The sequence below is a fragment of the Chamaea fasciata genome, unplaced genomic scaffold (genome assembly GCF_029207755.1).
Source record: "Chamaea fasciata isolate MVZ Bird 193981 ecotype frontalis unplaced genomic scaffold, bChaFas1.0.hap1 SCAF_15, whole genome shotgun sequence".
In the NCBI taxonomy this organism is placed as follows: Eukaryota; Metazoa; Chordata; class Aves; order Passeriformes; family Sylviidae; genus Chamaea; species Chamaea fasciata.
Window position 1 is genome coordinate 16,130,673 of NW_027094100.1, and position 19,546 is coordinate 16,150,218.

Here is a 19,546-nt window from a genome sequence, read left to right on the forward strand (position 1 = left end):
GCGCGCGCCGTGTCCGAGCGGGACGCGGCCAAGCAGCGTGTGGTGGCCGTGGTGAAGGACCACGGGCAGCCGGCGCTGTCGGCCACGGCCACGCTGCACGTGGTGCTGGCCGAGAGCTTGCAGGAGGCGCTGCCGGAGCTGAGCGAGCGGGCGGCGGGCGCCGAGGCGCCGGCGGCCGAGCTGCAGTTCTACCTGGTGCTGGCGCTGGCGCTGCTGTCGGCGCTCTTGGTGCTGAGCGTGGCGCTGGCCGTGCTGGCGCGGCTGCGCCGGGCCGGGCCGCCCGCCGTGCTGCGCTGCCTGGGCGCGCAGCGCTTCTCGGTGGCCGGCGCCGCCTTCCCGGCCGACTTCTGCGAGGGCACCTTGCCCTACTCCTACAACCTGTGCGTGGCGGCGCCGGCCCGCGCCGTGCCCGAGGCCGCTTGGCCGCCGCCGCCGCCGGTGCCCATCCTGTCGGCGGAGGAGCTTCTGGGCGGGGAGCCCTTGGAGAAGCCGAACTCGAACAGCGGTGGAATCCTGGGAGAGGCGCCTGCCGAATCTGATGTATCGCAGGTTTGTAAAGAGTCACCTTCTTCTGTTTTAAAAACTTTCTGAAATATCATCCTTGTTTTCCGGGTATTCTCTGCATAGTGTCAGTGGGGACTCGTCATGAATGTTTCCACGTAGTGGCGGAAATTTTTCACTTTTTCTCGGTGATAGCTTCAGTTGATAGGCTTTGACTAGAGCTCTCCTTTCGTTTCTCACTGTTCCTCCATGCTCCCCGGTGTCTTGTTTTTGTGAGTTTCTCTTTCCTGTCTCCGTGGTGGATTGAAATGAGGAAGGGACTATCCCCCGTCCATGGAGAGCAGGAAGCCCTTGGTGCTTTCTTGGTCACAGGTTCAGCTTCAGCCGCGAGGTTTTCTCTTCAACACTTGAGCTCTATAAATTCGAATGTGTTAGCAATATTGAAAGTAGATCCGTATTCTGTGGACGGAGGACGGCTGATTCTGCATGATGGGGGAAATTAGAAAACCCTGACCCCTTTTGTTGGAGCTTTCATCCTTCCTGAGTGATTTCTTCAGAAAGGCTGTCCTCGAAACTCTTGTATAGCTTCACGCAAACCCGTTCGTTAAATTTTGTCTTGTCTCTATCAGATTTAGGAAGGGATCGAATATAGAAAGTTCCGGTCTGTATCCTGAGTGAAAAAAGAGATTGTCAACAATTTTTGGGGGGGGGGGAATGCAGTAGTGGGACTAGAATGCTCCCTTTCTGCGTCCTGGCTGGCAGTTTTCTCTGTTTTGCTCTTCGTGATATTTATTTCGTACACTGCTGAGAGTGTTGACTGATTTCCGTTTCAGTGATATTTTTTTTTCTATCCTCTTTACGCAGAGAGTTTGGGGAATTGAGGAGGGCTGGACTCTATCTCTAACGGCAGATCATTGCAATTCTGTTTGCTAGGATACACATCTGAGATACGAAGGGATCGGATATCAGGGAGATTATCCAGACGACTGTTTGGGCACATGAATCAATACGATTTGCACATTGATTAGTGGTCAGCACGGGTTCAAGGGCACAGTTGTATTTTTGTTTTGTGTTTCTATAATCCTTTTCTTGAAAGCAAATCTTACCAACGTCCTCAAGAAATAAGTAGATGAATAGTTTACTAATGATCTTCACCACTTTTCACATTAATTTCGTGGAAAAAACCCGTCAAATGATCTGACGAAATATAGGTGTGTATAAACGAAGGAAACACTGGGTTTACCTCCAGGGCTGAATATCAAATATTTGAAGTCCTGAAACTTTTCTTTGACAGTTTTAGCTTCATCTTTATATGTATCTGTAATTCTATCCTGTAACATTAGCGCCCTGACTTCAAAAAGCATGCAATAGCTCTTATCGCGCTTGTGTTAATGAACCTGATACCTCTGAGTTTTCGGGATGCAGTATCTTCCCGTTTTCTCTCTGAGAGCCTGTTGTTGAAGATGCTTTTGAACAAAAAGGATAAGAGTACCAATAAGCTACAGGGTAACATCTGAAAATGTGTTTTAACTTAAATACAATGACATTAGTAAGTGATTAGTTTCCCGTACGGTAAAAGAGCCGCGCCCACGGAATGCCTCTGCCTTCCTCCCGATCGTGATGCCCTGGAGGATCAAGGCAGAGATGGGCTGGAGAAAAGGGGAGGCAGGAGATCGGCGCTGGACGAAAAGCGACGTATCGGTGGCTCCTGTCCCGTGTGTGCAGCAGGGCCGGGCGGGCAGCGCTGGGCAGCGCTCGGTGGCTGCAGTGCCGGGAGGAGGCTGCGGGCGCCGCTGTTGACCGAGAGGAGCGAGAGGAAGCTCGGAGCGCTACCGGCAGCCCCGCCCGCTGCGGATCGGCTCGCTCGCTTGCTGGCTGTCTGTCCGACCGTGCGGCCCGCGATCGTCCCCTCAGTGCCGGTCCATTCTGCAGGCAGGGACCGGCGGCATCGCAGGGTGCAGAAGCTGAGAACATTGAGCGGCAGCGGGAGTCGGATCGGCGGTGTTGCGGTGCCGGCGGTGCCGCGGCGGAGATGTGCGCGGCGGGGAGGCGCTGGGGCCGGCGGCAGCGAGCTCTGCTCTGGGCCGTCCTGCTGGCGGCGTGGGAGGCGGCGTGGGGGCAGCTGCGCTACTCGGTGCCCGAGGAGATGCCCAAGGGCTCGTTCGTGGGCGACGTGGCCAAGGACCTGGGGCTGCAGCTGCCGGCGCTAATGGAGCGCGGCGTCCATATCTTGGACAAGGGTACGACACAGTATTTCTCTCTGCATGCGAAGACAGGACATTTAGTGACGGCGGAGAGGATCGACAGAGAGCAGCTTTGCCGGCTGGTGGAGAAATGCGTGCTGAGTTGTGAGCTGATAGTGGAGGGACAGATGCAGGTGTACGGAATCGAAGTCGAGATAACGGATATTAATGACAACGCCCCCAGCTTTCGAGAGACGGAAAAAGAATTGAGAGTGAGCGAGACGACAGCCCTGGCGTCTCGGTTTGCCCTGCCAGACGCTCATGATCCTGACTCGGGTCGGAATTCCCTGCAGAGCTACGAGCTGAGCGGCGACGAGCACTTCTCGCTGGCCGTGCAGGCGGGGCCCGGCGGCGATCAGCGTCCCGAGCTGGTGCTGGCGAAGGCGCTGGACCGGGAGGAGGCGGCGTTTCACGAGCTGGTGCTGAGGGCGAGTGACGGCGGCGATCCGGCCCGGACGGGCACGGCTCGGATCCGAGTGACGGTGCTGGACGCGAACGACAACGCGCCCGTGTTCAGCCAGGCGGAGTACACGGTGCGTGTGCCAGAAAACCTCCCCGTGGGCTCCGTCCTCGTCACCGTCACGGCCACGGACGAGGACGAGGGTCTGAACGGACATGTGAAATACTCGATTCAGAAAATTACAGAGAAAGCATCGCAGATTTTCCAACTGGACAGCGAGACGGGAGCGATCACCCTGTTACAGAGCCTGGATTTCGAGGAAGATAAGTCCTACGGACTGGAGGTGCAGGCTCATGATGGGGGAGGCCTTTCTGACACTGCCAAAGTTGTCATTACCGTAACAGATGTGAATGACAACGCGCCCATACTCACAGTGTCGTCAGCACTGTCTGAGATCTCTGAGGATTCGCCGCCGGGGACGGTTGTAGCACTGCTGCACATACAGGACCACGACTCGGGAGCAAACGGTGAGGTTCGGTGCTCACTCGACGATGGCATTCCATTCTGCCTGGAAAAGTCTTTTAAGGATTTCTATAGCGTTGTGACAGCGAGAGAGCTGGACCGAGAGCAGGTGTCGGAGTACAACGTGACGGTGCGGGCGGCCGACGGCGGGTCGCCGGCGCTGCAGAGCAGCGCGGTGCTGGCGCTGCGGGTGCTGGACGTGAACGACAACGCGCCGGTGTTCGCGGAGGAGCGCTACAGCGCGCGGCTGGCGGAGAACAACGCGGCGGGCGCGCTGGTGCTGAGGGTGCGCGCCACGGACGCGGACTGGGGGCAGAACGCGCGCGTGCGCTACCGGCTGTCGGAGGGGCGGGTGCGGGGCGCGCCGCTGTCGTCGTACGTGTCGGTGCAGGCGGAGACGGGCGCGCTGTACGCGCTGCGCTCCTTGGACTACGAGCAGGTGCGCGAGCTGCAGCTGTGGGTGCGTGCGGAGGACGGCGGCGCGCCGGCGCTGAGCAGCAACGTGTCGGTGCGGCTGCAGATCGTGGACGAGAACGACAACGCGCCGCAGGTGCTGTACCCGCCGGCGGCTCCCGCGGCGGGCTCGGGCGGGCCGTGGTCGGGCGTGGAGCTGGCGCCGCGCTGGTCGGAGCCCGGCGCGCTGGTGGCCAAGGTGGTGGCGGTGGACGCGGACGCGGGGCAGAACGCGTGGCTGTCGTACGAGCTGGCCAAGGCCACGGAGCCGGGGCTGTTCCGCGTGGGGCTGCACAGCGGCGAGGTGCGCACGGCGCGCTCCCCGCTGGCCCGCGACGCGGCGCGCCAGAGCCTGGTGGTGGTGGTGAAGGACCACGGGCGGCCGGCGCTGTCGGCCACGGCCACGCTGAGCGTGGTGCTGGCCGAGAGCGTGGCCGAGCTGCTGGCCGAGCTGGGCAGCGCGGCCGAGGCGGCGGCGCCGGCCGAGGCGGCCGGCAGCCTGACGCGCTGGCTGGTGCTGGCCGTGGCCGCCGTGTCGTGCCTCTTCGTGGCCTTCCTGCTGCTGCTGCTGGCGCTGCGCCTGCGCCGCTGGCGCCGCCAGCACCTGCTGCCGCCCGACAGCGGCGCCCTGCGCGGCGTGCCCGTGTCGCACTTCGTGGGCATCGACGGCGTGCGCGCCTTCCTGCAGTCCTACTCGCACGACGTGTCGCTCACGGCCGACTCGCGCAAGAGCCAGCTGCGCTTCTCGGGCGCCAGCTGCTGCGACACCCTCCCGGCCCGCCCGCTGCCCGACGAGCCCGCGCCGCTGCTCGGGGAGGAGGATGTGGCCGCCGCCCTCCCCGCGGATCCCGCTGCTCCCTCGGTGAGTTTCTCTGTCCAGTGTTTGTCTGCCACACTTTCTCCTGATGCTTCCCTGGCCTTTTCCCGCCATGTTGTTTAGCTTGCATAGGAGACTTTGCTTAAAAGCAAGGTACAGTTTCCTTTGGTTACATTCTGAGGGATGGTGCCTGTTGCCATCGTTGTGTGAACACGGGATCGGTTCTCAGCCTTCCATGTAGTGGAGAAGGAAGGAGAGAGAAGGCTGTTGCTGGCAGGCTGTTCGTTATGTCGGAAGTTTGGGTATTTCTCAGGTTCCGGCTACTCTTCCCCTATGTCACCTGTGCTGTGTAGAATCCGTGTTCCTGTTAGTATCAGCTTTTCTGAATGGATGTATCATGTTATTAAGAAATATAAGTTTTTAGCGGGCTTGCGTGTCTTCCCAACAGCACATGTGATTGAATAGGTTGAATGTGTCTTGAACAAAGTGCTGATGGCTTTGTGTGGAACTTTTCTGCACATTGTTCTCAGCCTTTTTCCTTCTCCATGATACATACTGGAGGTCAGCAGGAAAAGGCTTTGTTTCATCCATGCTTTGATCGTTGTCCTTGACAGAGGACTGGGCCGAGCAACAAGTGGTGCTTGATGATGTCTGTCTGCCTGCCAGGAAGATGAAGGATCCTCTTGAAGTTGTGACTCTTTGAAAAGCCTGTGGGTGGCTGCGTGTGGAGGAGGAAATGCAGAAGGAAATGGCAGAACCGCTTTGGTATTTTTCTTGTTGAATGTCAAGCTATGTCAAATAGAGCTGGATGCACCTTGGCTATGAAATATTTAGCATGGCAAGAGAATCATGTGGGTGGGAAGGGAGAGATTCAAGGTGCAGCGGGACGTGGAAGGTGGGCATAATTCCCCCATGCAGATTTTCACTGACTCAGTCTGTCTTGGAACACTGCTGGGCTTTTCCTTTTAGACCTATGAAGTGTCTTTACAGAACTTCAGTGAGCTGGCAAATGGAGCTTCCGTAGTACAAAGGAGTAAAGATAGCTGTGTGAACTTGGTGGTGCCAAGAAAAGTGGTCTGGGAGCTGGGCTTCCAATGTCACATGTTTTTAGGATATATGGTGAGAGAACACCATGGATGATGGGAAGGGTTGGAAATTTGAGTCCTGTGAGCTGTGCATGAATGTCTGCTGAAAGATTTAAGGGAATGATTTCCTCCATTCCCTGTCCAGTTCCTGTCTCTAGTATGAAGCAATATGACAGTTTTCTTCCCAAAGTAATTGTCTAGAAGATATGTATTCCAACTGCATGGAGAACCCTGAGAGGTTGTTACTAAGTATTTGCACGCCATCATAATTGTGTCACTAAAAGGCTTAACGTGGTATTTGTGAAAGATGCCATATGGGAAGAGCAAGCTGTGTGTTTGGGGCCTACAAACCAAGTTAGTAATCATCTACTCTGAGCAGTATAACCCAGAAGAGTGTTGTGAGCTTTTCAATGCTGCAAGTGTAAATTTTCTTTCTCACTGTTCTGATGATCTGAATGTGCTCCTTTCATGTTTATAGGTGAAGAGAGAGAGAGACTTTCATTGACATATTTCTTTAAAATGTCTCTGTACGAAATGCTTTTTCTTGTTCCATGGCTCGGGTGAAAAGTCAAATATTATCCATAGTAAGGAGAGACTGTCTGAGCTGCTTTCCTTTTGGTGGAGTCTCTCTAAATTCTGAAGATCTGTAATAACCATGTGAGCTGGGAAGGGTTAGGGGGAAGTGGTGGCGGTATGGTGTGTGAGGAGACACTGGTGGAGACACGGCATGTTTTGTTGATCCCCACGGCTATTGCTGGCCTGATGAACATCAGTCAGGTGGAGTCTTATGATGTTGTATTGTGTAGTTTGTACTCAAATGGCCTAGTTTGGGTTCGGTGTTCTTTTGCATGCAGAGTGGTAGTCATACATCTTGTGAGTAGTCCATGTCCTGAAGAATGGTGATGTTGCCTTTGAGGTGATACTTGGATGGCTGGGTCTTTGACAGAGCTGGGAACAATTTATGGCCTATATAACATTTTCAACTTGCTGAAATAATTGGGAGCAACAGGATAATCTTAGTTGTGATGCTTGGGGTCTGATCAGCTGTGCACACAACTTTTCTTCTACTGAGGTCTGTGTGCAAAATTTGCTTTCCTGTTTTGTTTGGACAGAGAGAAGAAGTCTGTGTATCCAGAGACAGGGCTGGTGCCGGAGTTCGCTGTGATATAGTTCAAAATGAATGAATGAATTGTGTTACGTTCTATTTGTCCTAGTAGATGAGGCCCACAGCTGTGGGTCCAAGTTTTCCTTAATCTTACTCTCCAAGGAAATGAGTGTCTGGGGTGAGCTCCTGTGTGAGGCCTCCTGTGCATTAGTTACAATCGAGTTTCCTGTGTTGTGTCTATACTACTGTTGACACAATCTGAAATGTGAGGCCATGATTGATACTCTTAGGGTGTTTTCCCATTCTTGGATGGATTGATTAATTTTTTTTTGGATTATTTTTGCGTTGGGTTGGGTGGGTTGTATGTTTGTTTGCTTCTTTTCTTGTCAAGGAGTAAAGCTGATCCTCATTGTGCCTGGCAATCCTGCAAACTCCAAACCATACAATTATCCCATAGGGAGAGTATCTCTCATCCATACCCTGAACCTGTACATGTAATCATAGAATCAGGGAAGCACAGAATCATGGAATGCTTTGTGATGGAAATGGCTTTAAAAATCATCTTGTTCCAACTCCACTGCAGTCTAAAGATCCATCTTCCACCCGATCAGGTTACTCAGAGCCCCACCCAGCCTGACCTTGTATATTTCATTACAGAAATGCAATTTCATAAATATGTTTCCTCAAGGTATTGTTTTCTCTGTGGCCAACATACAACCAAAATTTTGGTGTATGTTGATGGTGAGACTAAAGGCTGTGAATGCAGAGTGAGGAGGGCGAGAGCTCCATTTAGTGCAATCAAAAATCGGTGAATCTGTGTGGGATTTGGCTGAGAAATGGTTTGATTTCATGCTTGGTGCCAAAGCCAGTGCCATTTCTGTTCCGTTCTGATCCTGGTTACTCTGTCATGAAAGACAATGAAAGTCCTCAACAGTAACATTTTCCAAATTAACTGTTTCTGTAGAACCATAATTCATGACTAGAACTACTAGTTGATCCTGTGTAAAACCTCCAACATCCATCTGTATCTCTATGCAACATTTCAGAGTTGTAATTACACTTGCATTCAGGCCTTTGTTTCCAGGTTAGGTTGCAGCTCGTTTTCACAATTCTGGTCAGTAGTTTTAAATTTGAAGCAGTGACAATTGTTTTTCAGTATATCCTTCATTCAGCCACCTAGGAAAGAGTTGTGGGTGTGGGAAACAGGAAGAATAGGAAGCAGAAGCTGGAAGAGAATGTGTTGTAATTTGTCAGAAGATTTAGCTTGAGAGAGAGGCTGCTGAGAAGCTGTTTACAATGATTTCAGAACTGTGCAAGGTGAGCAGACCATGCAGTAGAAAAAGTTGCTGAGGAGAGGACTAATCCTTCCAATGAAGCCGCCTGTCCTGCTGTCCAGTGTAAGTGTTTAGGGCCACAGTTGCATCTTGAGACCTCAGTGACTTGTAGGTGCCCTGAGGGATGAATTTTGAGGCCTGAAATCAAGGCCTAGAAGGCTTCACTCTGAGCATGTCTGACAGCTTGTTGTCTTCTAATGCTTCCTTGCCTTATATGATTTATGTTTTGGGGTTTTCTGCAGGTGTTTGGTTTTTTTTTGGGGGGGGGGTGTTCTTTGTTGTTGTTTTTCATTTTGTGCTTCCTTTATTTACTCTGTATATGGGTATACTTAGTATTATCAACAACCTATCATTTTTAGGAATGTATGGTGTGTTCATGTCTCTTGCTCTTGTCCCAGTGGGAGTGGAAGGCAGGAGATATGAGAGTGACTTCGTGTTCTGTTACTGCTGGGAGAAATAGATGTAAATATGACTTTAGTAGATGTTGCATCTGTGTGGAGAAGAGCACGTGATAAAGATGGGGAGGAGATTCGCTCAAAGACAATGGTTTGATGAGCCATTCTCTGTTGGATGACTGCTAACCTTTCAGTGTGGTTATCATTTGTGTGCTTTAGAATCCTTCAGTTCCTTCTCCTCATGATGGTGAGCAGACAAATGTACCAACCTTCTGGGTGTGCCTGCTGTCCGTTATCATCTCATGATAAATTTGAGATTTATCTCCAGTGAGATAAGCAACAAGCAACCCCTTCCAGCTGCATGACATAGGAGAAAAATAAGAGAGAGGAGCTCTATGTGTGAGGCTAGAGAAGAAGTCGGTCATTCCCTTGCTTGTCGTATGTCATAGATAACACAAGCCTGGGCCTGAAGGAGTACATTGTGATTTGAGTTGCTTCTGTAGAGAAAGTGAGGCCTACAAAATGTTATTGCATCTGTTGACTTTCATATGTTTCTAACTCTTGCACTGCTTGTTGTCATGAGCTCAACCTCAGTGTGTCTGATCTCATGTGGAAGGTCTCCTCTGTCCCAATTGTCCAAGTGCAGGTGCATTTCCCACCCAAACCTGTGATGTTTACAGCTGTAAAGAGGAAGGGTCTCATAAGCACAGGTGTGCTCACCCAGGAACACTTTGTCTGTAGTGTGAAAATGCAGAAGCAGCTCTGCTGCAGTTGTCAAAGTACAGTGCGGCCACCCAGCCCAGCCAAGGTTTCCATAAACAGACCAGAGGCCAGTGGGAGAACCTGTGCAGTGTCTCCCACGTCATCACCCAGAGGAACGTGCTGGGAAATCATCTGGAGTTTGTTAAATGACTGAGGAACACGCTGGATAATCACCTCCAAAGAGTTACAGGCAGTGGGTCAATGTCCAGGTGGAAAGCAGTAACTTGTGTTGTCCCTCCAGGATCCTTCCTGGGACCTTCAGTACTGTTTAGTACCTTCATGGACAATGGGATGGAGTGCACCTTCAGAACATTTGCAGCTGACACCAAAGTGAGTTGATTGCCGAAAGGGCAGAGATGCCAATGAGGGATGGGCTGGAGAAGTGACCCTGTGCAACCATCATGAAGTTGAACAGAGCAAAGTACAAGGCCCTGCCCCTGGGGTAAGGGCAATCCCCAGTTTTAAGGGAGAGTAGGGAATAGGGAATAGGGAACAGGTTAGCAGAGGAGTAGTTTGGGTGATTGGTGAGTGATAAGATGGGACATGAGCCACCAGCGGGCACCTGCTGCTCAAATTGTGTCCTGCACTGCATAACAAGTTTTGTGCCTGGCAGGTCGAGGGTCGTCCTTCCCCCTTTCAGAACTCTTTCTGTGAAGCCATAGACTGCATGCGGATCATGGGCCAATATCCCAAATGGACGTGCTAGAGCCCCCAGAAGGATCATGGAAATGGTCTGAGGGTTGAGACATTTCTGCCGTGCAGAAGGACTGAAGGAATTTAGGTCTTCAAGCATGGAGAAATGATACCTCTGTGTAGGCTTTTCAAAGTATTTTTGCTGTTTTAATTTGCAAATGAGCTTCTAGGAACTATGGACAGAGCTCTTTTTATCAGGGCCAGTGGCCATAGGACAGCCGAGAAGTGTTTTTAACTAAAAGAAAGGATGTTTTGATTAGGAGAAAGCTTTGAAGTGTGGGCTGTGGGAAAATGGAATACATTGCACAGAGTAGTTTTGGATATGCCTCCAACGTTCAAGTCTAGAAGAAACTGTTCCTGCTCATGGCAGAGGTGTGGATTAATAACCTTTAAAAAAAACTTGAAGTTGGAAACTAAAAGCATTGTTTAGCTCTATGAAGGACTCAGTATTACTTTGCAAGTTCCTTTGTCAGGCACTGAGTTAGGAAGATGCAGATGAAACAAATTTAATGAGTCAGAAACAAAGTAGATACATAACAAATCTGCTGTCTTGGTATAGGGGTTGCTTACATTGCTTAAGACTGATCTATATCTCAGATTGGTTCATCCCAGGTAAGGACGGGACGATTCAAGAGATGGGAAAAAAGGCAAAAAAGCCCTAGACGTCTTCCCTATATTATCATTTATTGCTGCTTAGATGCGCTGTGATTTTATTAGGAGCTGCTTAATTCCGTTCTTTACTGCCTTGCCATGAATGTTAGATTCTGAGTGTTCCATGTGACTCGAAAAGATGCCCTAAAAGCAGCGGACAGCACATCTCAGATAGAACCGCCTTGGAGTCGAATTAACCAAGAGCTTCTGCGCTCGCTGTTTGCGATGGAGGAGAGACCCCGCTGGCGGCGCAGCCCCGAGCCCCGCCCAAAGCCGGGCCCCCTGGAGCGCGGCCATCCGGCGGCTGCAGTGGCGTCGCGGCGCCTCCGGGTGTCGCTGTTGGCCGCCGCCGAGCGGCGCTGGAGCCGCGGCCGCCGCAGCGTCCTGCCCCCGCAGGCTGCTCGCTCGCCCGGCGCCGGCCACAGCGCCAGCGGCCCCGCCAGCACCAGCAGCAGCGGCGGCGGAAAGAGGGGGCGAAAGGCGGCGCTTGTCGGGGAGCAGCGGCGTCCGAGGCGGCCCTTGCGGGCCGGCTGCGCTGCGGCGGGCCGAGCGGGCTGTAGTGAGAGCGAGAGCGGCTGGAAGGGAGGCAGGGCAGCGGCAGGAGTCCGGCAGGAGCGCGGCGAGCTGTGGCCACAGAGAATGGCGGTGAGGCGGCGGCAGAGGCGCGGGCCGGGCGGCGGGCGAGCGCTGCTGGGCGCGGTGCTGCTGTGCGTGTGGTGGCGGGCGGCGGCCGAGCGGGTCCGCTACGCCATCCCCGAGGAGCTGGGCAGAGGCTCGCTGGTGGGGCCGCTGGCGCGGGACCTGGGGCTCAGCGCGGACGAGCTGCCGGCGCGCAAGCTGCGGCTGAGCGAGGAGAAGCAATACTTCAGTGTGAATGAGGAGAACGGGAACCTGTACGTGAACGAGAGGCTGGATCGGGAGGAGATGTGCGGCGAGTCGGCGTCCTGCTCTGTCAGATTTGAAGCGCTGGTGCACAACCCGCTGAACATTTTTCACGTAGAGGTGACCATCGACGACGTGAATGACAACTCGCCAACCTTCAGGAAGGCTTCTCTGGATCTCGAGATCGGTGAATGGACGCTTCCTGGTGCTCGTTTTCCGCTGGAGACGGCCCAAGATGAGGACGCAGGAAGCAACTCCCTGCTGACATATCATCTGACCACCAATCCGTCCTTCTCTCTGGCCTTGAATGACAACCCAGGAGGGAAAATGCAGCCAGAATTAGTGTTGGAAGGAGCGTTGGACCGAGAGAAGCAGAGCTCCTTTGAGCTGGTGCTGACGGCCGTGGACGGCGGGGACCCAGCGAGGTCTGGAACTGTCATTGTTCATATCAACGTGACGGACTTAAATGATAACCAGCCCGTGTTCAGTAAAAGAGTGTATGAGGCACGAGTGGCGGAGAATCTGCCAGCGGAGTCTCTGGTGCTGCGGGTGGCGGCCACGGATGCGGACGTGGGCTCCAATGGGAGGGTCTCCTACTCCTTCGGCAACGTCCCGGATGGAGTCCGCATGTTGTTTACTGTGGACAGCGACAGTGGCGAGATCAGGACGGCGGGTCCCCTCGATTTCGAGGAGAAGAGTAAATACAACTTCCGACTAGAGGCTAGGGACGGCGGTGGACTCACAAGTCACTGCGAAGTGCAGATAGATATCACGGACGAGAATGACAATACCCCTGAGATCACGATTCTATCCCTCTCGAGTCCAGTGCCCGAGGATGCCCCGACTGGCACCGTGGTCGCCCTGCTGAAAGTGAGGGACAGAGACTCGGGCGAGAACGGTCAGGTGTCTTGCGAGCTGTCGGGCGAGGCGCCGCTGTCGATCGTGGCGTCGTCGGGCGGCTCGTACAAGGTGGTGACGGCGGGCGCGCTGGACCGCGAGCAGGCGGCCGAGCACCGCGTGACGGTGGTGGCCCGGGACCGGGGCAGGCCGGCGCTGCGCAGCAGCGCGGAGCTGGTGCTGGAGGTGTCGGACGTGAACGACAACGCGCCGGTGTTCGAGGAGGCGGCGTACAGCGCGTACGTGGCGGAGAACAACGCGGCGGGCGCGCTGGTGCTGCGCGTGCAGGCGCGGGACGCGGACGCGGGCGCCAACGGGCGCGTGAGCTACTGGCTGGCGGGCGGCAGCGCGGGCGCGGCGGGCGCGGCGCCGCCGGTGTCGGTGGAGGCGCGGAGCGGCGCGCTGTACGCGCAGCGCTCTTTCGACTACGAGCGGTGCCGCGAGTTCGCGGTGGAGGTGCGGGCGCAGGACGGCGGCGCGCCGGCGCGCAGCTCCACGGCCACGGTGCGCGTCTTCGTGCTGGACCGCAACGACAACGCGCCGCGGGTGCTGTGGCCGGCGGCGGGCGCGGGGGCCGCGGCGCCGGGAGAGGCGGCGGCGGCGACTCCTTTCGAGGTGGTTCCGCGTTCGGCCGAGGCCGGCTACCTGGTGGCCAAGGTGGTGGCGGTGGACGCGGACGCGGGGCGCAACGCGTGGCTGTCGTACGAGCTGGTGCAGGCGTCGGAGCCGGCGCTGTTCCGCGTGGGGCTGCACAGCGGCGAGGTGCGCACGGCGCGCGCCGTGTCCGAGCGGGACGCGGCCAAGCAGCGTGTGGTGGCCGTGGTGAAGGACCACGGGCAGCCGGCGCTGTCGGCCACGGCCACGCTGCACGTGGTGCTGGCCGAGAGCTTGCAGGAGGCGCTGCCGGAGCTGAGCGAGCGGGCGGCGGGCGCCGAGGCGCCGGCGGCCGAGCTGCAGTTCTACCTGGTGCTGGCGCTGGCGCTGCTGTCGGCGCTCTTGGTGCTGAGCGTGGCGCTGGCCGTGCTGGCGCGGCTGCGCCGGGCCGGGCCGCCCGCCGTGCTGCGCTGCCTGGGCGCGCAGCGCTTCTCGGTGGCCGGCGCCGCCTTCCCGGCCGACTTCTGCGAGGGCACCTTGCCCTACTCCTACAACCTGTGCGTGGCGGCGCCGGCCCGCGCCGTGCCCGAGGCCGCTTGGCCGCCGCCGCCGCCGGTGCCCATCCTGTCGGCGGAGGAGCTTCTGGGCGGGGATTCCTGCGAGAAGCCGAGCCCGAACAGCAGCGCCGTGACGGGAGATCCACCCGCCGAACTCGAAGGACCGCAGGTTTGTAATGCCGCTATTTCTTGCTGTTATTCTCGAACCTTTTGAAACCGTTGCCCTGTTTTGCCTGGGTTTCCGCGGATTGTGTTGATAGTGAGGGCTGGTCAGTGTCTCCAAGATGGAATGAAAGAACGGGGTGATTTATTTTTCTAAGAACACGCAGTTAGCAGTAGCACATGGTTCTGTGGCGCTCACAGCTTCAGATTCATCAACAGGGTTTTGTGGTTTTTTGCATCTCTTTTGTTTAACAAAATCATAATAATTAGTGACTGTGAAGGAGAATCATTACTGTGCAGGAGATTCGCTGGTTCTTCATGAAGCGGGGAAATAATGCAGATTCTAGCTGTTGCCGATTTTCCCTTAATGATCGGTTTACCCTGAAACTATATTCTAGTACCTTGTTTAAAGCTGGTCTACATACCCATTGGTTAACGCTTTTTCTGTCTTGGACTGCAAAAGGACTCGTGTCTGTATTTCATTGATAGATAAGTGACAGGTTCTCCTTCGAGAGTAAAAGAGGAGACTATCACTCATCCTTTGAGTGAACGGTTTGGCTGAAATGATACCGGTAGAGGGACGACTTTTCAGGATTTTAGTGGGTTTCGGTTTGGTTTGATTTTGGGGTACTGGTGGTTTTTTGGGTTTTATTTGTCTGCTTATTGGGTGAGGTAGTTTGGTGTTTTTCCCAATATTCGTTACATATGTCTGTTTAAAAAGATAAGGCTCTAAAATCCAAAGACACGTATGAAATATGAACGAGATTCGCCAAATGGCAGTTTAGGCACTTGAATCAGGGATATTCGGACATATATATCAAGGGCAACTAGGGTTAAAGGCAAGCAATTGTACTTCCCTATTCCAAATGTCCTGAAGTATTTTTGTTGAAAATGTGCCATAGTTACATAAATATTGCAATGATTAGAAGAACGTTTTGCTAATGATCGTCAACCATTTACACCTTAATTTCTGATAAAGTAAAAGTTTTTTCATGGGATATAGAATCACTTGATTGAATGTAATTATGTATAAACGGGACAGGTTCATTACAGGAGCTTTTCTGCCTCCTGGGTAGTTGTAGATATAGTCGGCACAGAGTGAAGAAGTGACCTACAGCCGTATATCGGAGACGGTTTTCTTTTGCTACCCTTGCGCTGGTCATTCAATCGTGACTTCTACAAATATATGCGATGAAAATTCTTCTTTTTTAGTACTGTGTTAGGACTCGTAACACGCTGTAGGTCGTATTAAAATAACCCCATTACATTACACTGCGTGCAGTGCCGGGAGGAGGCTGCGGGCGCCGCTGTTGACCGAGAGGAGCGAGAGAAGCTCAGAGCGCTACAGCCCCGCCCGCTGAGGATCGGCTCTCCCGCACTCCCGCTGCGTGAGTCGCCAGCGGAGCGAGCTGCGATCGTCCCCGCGGTGCGGAGACGTGCTGAAGGGGGTCGAAGGAGCCTGGCAGTAGCGGCCAGCAGCAGACCGCGGGCGCTACAGCGTGATCCAGATCGGAGAGCGGCGGCGGAGAGCTCCCGTCCGTGCTGTGGTGCCGGCGGCGGAGATGTGCGCGGCGGGGAGGCGCTGGGGCCGGCGGCAGCGAGCTCTGCTCTGGGCCGTCCTGCTGGCGGCGTGGGAGGCGGCGTGGGGGCAGCTGCGCTACTCGGTGCCCGAGGAGATGCCCAAGGGCTCGTTCGTGGGCGACGTGGCCAAGGACCTGGGCCTTCAGGTCCTAGAGCTCAGCGATCGCGGCATTCGCGTTGTCTCTGAAAGGACAACACAGTATTTTGCTCTGCATGAGAAGAGAGGACATTTAGTGACGGCGGAGAAGATCGATAGAGAGCGGCTTTGCCGGCTGGTGGAGAAATGCGTGCTGCGCTGTGAGCTGATAGTGGAGGGACAGATGCAGGTGTACGGAATCGAAGTCGAGATAACGGATATTAATGACAACGCTCCCAGCTTTCGACAGGCAGAAAAAGACCTGAGACTTAGCGAGACAACCGTCCCGGGGTCTCGGTTTCCCCTGGCCGAAGCTCACGACCCGGACTCGGGCCGGAATTCCCTGCAGAGCTACGAGCTGAGCGGCGACGAGCACTTCTCGCTGGCCGTGCAGGCGGGCCCCGGCGGCGATCAGCGTCCCGAGCTGGTGCTGGCGAAGGCGCTGGACCGGGAGGAGGCGGCGTTTCACGAGCTGGTGCTGAGGGCGAGTGACGGCGGCGATCCGGCCCGGACGGGCACGGCTCGGATCCGAGTGACGGTGCTGGACGCGAATGACAACGCGCCCGTGTTCAGCCAGGCGGAGTACACGGTGCGTGTGCCCGAGGACGTGCCCGTGGGCTCCGTCCTTGTCGCGGTCACGGCCACGGATGCCGACGAGGGGCTGAACGGGCAGGTCAAATACAACTTCCATAAAATTTCAGACCGAGCCTCAGAACTTTTTTATCTCGATTCTGAGACAGGAGAAATAACTGTAAATAACGACTTGGATTTCGAGGACATCTCCTCTCACGAACTTGAGGTGCAGGCACATGATGGAGGAGAGCTCTCGGACTCTGCGAAAGTGGTGATCACCGTGACAGACGTCAATGACAACATACCGAAGATTTCGGTGAGGTCGGCTCTTAACGAAATCTCGGAGGACGCCCCTCTGCATTCTGTGGTGGCCCTGCTGCACGTTCAGGACCGCGACTCGGGGGCCAACGGCGAGGTGCGATGCTCGCTCGAAAAGGACGTCCCGTTCCGCCTAGAGAAGTCATTTGATAATTACTATCGTGTGGTGACAGCGAGAGAGCTGGACCGAGAGCAGGTGTCGGAGTACAACGTGACGGTGCGGGCGGCCGACGGCGGGTCGCCGGCGCTGCAGAGCAGCGCGGTGCTGGCGCTGCGGGTGCTGGACGTGAACGACAACGCGCCGGTGTTCGCGGAGGAGCGCTACAGCGCGCGGCTGGCGGAGAACAACGCGGCGGGCGCGCTGGTGCTGAGGGTGCGCGCCACGGACGCGGACTGGGGGCAGAACGCGCGCGTGCGCTACCGGCTGTCGGAGGGGCGGGTGCGGGGCGCGCCGCTGTCGTCGTACGTGTCGGTGCAGGCGGAGACGGGCGCGCTGTACGCGCTGCGCTCCTTGGACTACGAGCAGGTGCGCGAGCTGCAGCTGTGGGTGCGTGCGGAGGACGGCGGCGCGCCGGCGCTGAGCAGCAACGTGTCGGTGCGGCTGCAGATCGTGGACGAGAACGACAACGCGCCGCAGGTGCTGTACCCGCCGGCGGCTCCCGCGGCGGGCTCGGGCGGGCCGTGGTCGGGCGTGGAGCTGGCGCCGCGCTGGTCGGAGCCCGGCGCGCTGGTGGCCAAGGTGGTGGCGGTGGACGCGGACGCGGGGCAGAACGCGTGGCTGTCGTACGAGCTGGCCAAGGCCACGGAGCCGGGGCTGTTCCGCGTGGGGCTGCACAGCGGCGAGGTGCGCACGGCGCGCTCCCCGCTGGCCCGCGACGCGGCGCGCCAGAGCCTGGTGGTGGTGGTGAAGGACCACGGGCGGCCGGCGCTGTCGGCCACGGCCACGCTGAGCGTGGTGCTGGCCGAGAGCGTGGCCGAGCTGCTGGCCGAGCTGGGCAGCGCGGCCGAGGCGGCGGCGCCGGCCGAGGCGGCCGGCAGCCTGACGCGCTGGCTGGTGCTGGCCGTGGCCGCCGTGTCGTGCCTCTTCGTGGCCTTCCTGCTGCTGCTGCTGGCGCTGCGCCTGCGCCGCTGGCGCCGCCAGCACCTGCTGCCGCCCGACAGCGGCGCCCTGCGCGGCGTGCCCGTGTCGCACTTCGTGGGCATCGACGGCGTGCGCGCCTTCCTGCAGTCCTACTCGCACGACGTGTCGCTCACGGCCGACTCGCGCAAGAGCCAGCTGCGCTTCTCGGGCGCCAGCTGCTGCGACACCCTCCCGGCCCGCCCGCTGCCCGACGAGCCCGCGCCGCTGCTCGGGGAGGAGGATGTGGCCGCCGCCCTCCCCGTGGATCCCGCCGCTCCCTCGGTGAGTTTCTCTGCCACGCTTTTTCTTGACGCTCCCCTGCACTTTCCCCACCTTGTTCCCTGCCTTGCATAGGAGATTTATGCTTAAAAGCATGTTATAGTTTCCGTTGCTGTCATTCTGAATGCTGGTGCCCTTGGCTGTCGTTGTGTGATGGTTCTCAGCCTTCCAGGTAGTGGAGATGGATGGAGGGAGACGGCTGCTACTGATAGGCTGTTCATTAGGTCAGAGATTTGGGTATTTCTCAGGTTCCAGCTATTCTTCCCCTATGTCACCTGTGTTGTAGGATCTGCGTTTTTCTTAGTATCTGATCTTCTCATCGAATGTACCACGTTATTAACAAATACAAGTTTTGAGCAGGCTCGCGTGTCTTCCCAACAGCACATGTGCTTGAATAGGTTGAATGTGTCTTGAACAAAGTGCTGCTGGCTTTGCGTGGAACTTCTCTGCATGTTGTTCTCAGCCTTTATCGTTCTCAATGATGCATAGTGGAGATCAACAGGAAAAGGCTTTGCATCATCCATGCTTTGATCGTTGTCCTGGACAGAGGACTGGGATGAGCAAAAAGTGGTCCTTGATGATGTCTGTCTTCCTGTTCTGAAGATGAAGGATCCTCCTGAAGGTGTAACTCTTTGAAAAGCCTGTGGGTGGCTGCATGTGGAGGAGGAAATGCAGGAGGTAGTGGCAGAACTGTTTTGGGTCTTTGTTGCTTTTGAAAGTCGAGCTATGTCAAATGGAGTTGGATGACTCTTGGCTATGAAATATTTAGTATGGCAAGAGAATCATGTGAGTGGAAAGGGAGAGATTCCAGGTGCAGCGGGACATGGAAGGTGGGCATAATTCCCCCTGTGCAGATATTCACTGACTCAGTCTGTCTTAGAACACTGCTGGGCTTTTTCTTTTAGACCTATGAAGTGTCTTTACAGAACTTCAGGGAGCTGGCAAATGGAGCTTCCATAATACAGTGATGTAATTTGCTGGTGTGAAGAAAAGTGGTCTGGGGAGCTGAGCCTCCACTGTCACATGTTTTTAGTATATGTGGGTGGAAGAACACCATGGGTGATGGGAAGGGTTGGAAACTTGAGTCCTGTGAGCTGTGCATGAATGTCTGCTGAAAGACTCAGAGGAATGATTTCCTCCATTCCCTGTCCAGTTGCTATCTCTAGTATGAAATGATGTGAGGTTTTTCTTCCCAAAGTAATTGTCTAGAAGATATGTATTCCAACTGCATGGAGACCCCTGGGAGGGTTTTACTAAGTATTAGAATGCCATCAGAATTGTATCACTTAAAAGCTTAATGTTGTACTTGTGAAAGATGTCATATGGGAAGAGCAAGCTATGTGTTTGGGGCCTGTCAACCAAGTTATTATTCATCTACTCTGAGTTATATGACCCAAAAGAGTGTTTTGAGCTCTTCATCTCTGCAGGTGTAAATTTTCTTTCTTGCTGTTCTGATGACCTGAACATGGTTCTTTCATGTTTGTAG

The 19,546-nt window shown here is 55.4% G+C and overlaps 2 protein-coding genes and 1 pseudogene across 2 annotated transcripts; all 3 read left to right on the plus strand.

Annotated features, from left to right (window-relative positions):
* The first annotated feature begins 2,500 nt into the window (after window positions 1-2,500).
* On the plus strand, window positions 2,501-5,623 carry LOC136297522 (protocadherin gamma-A5-like). The gene is made up of 2 exons (XM_066197465.1): window positions 2,501-4,981; window positions 5,603-5,623. The coding sequence occupies exons 1-2, from the start codon at window positions 2,534-2,536 to the stop codon at window positions 5,621-5,623; spliced, it is 2,469 nt and encodes an 822-aa protein (XP_066053562.1). The 5' UTR covers window positions 2,501-2,533.
* Window positions 5,624-11,257: 5,634 nt separating this feature from the next.
* On the plus strand, window positions 11,258-14,105 carry LOC136297523 (protocadherin gamma-B5 pseudogene; annotated as a pseudogene).
* Window positions 14,106-15,615: 1,510 nt separating this feature from the next.
* LOC136297525 (protocadherin gamma-A10-like) lies at window positions 15,616-18,696 on the plus strand. The gene is made up of 2 exons (XM_066197466.1): window positions 15,616-18,063; window positions 18,664-18,696. The coding sequence occupies exons 1-2, from the start codon at window positions 15,616-15,618 to the stop codon at window positions 18,694-18,696; spliced, it is 2,481 nt and encodes an 826-aa protein (XP_066053563.1).
* Window positions 18,697-19,546: the final 850 nt, after the last annotated feature.

Bases quoted from the DNA above. Each gene is read 5' to 3' on its own strand.
- LOC136297522 (XM_066197465.1), top strand. From the start codon at position 2,534: ATGTGCGCGGCGGGGAGGCGCTGGGGCCGGCGGCAGCGAGCTCTGCTC. The intron at 4,982-5,602 runs GTGAGTTTCTCT...TCTGCCTGCCAG, and splicing joins CGGATCCCGCTGCTCCCTCG to GAAGATGAAGGATCCTCTTG.
- LOC136297525 (XM_066197466.1), top strand. From the start codon at position 15,616: ATGTGCGCGGCGGGGAGGCGCTGGGGCCGGCGGCAGCGAGCTCTGCTC. The intron at 18,064-18,663 runs GTGAGTTTCTCT...CCTGTTCTGAAG, and splicing joins TGGATCCCGCCGCTCCCTCG to ATGAAGGATCCTCCTGAAGG.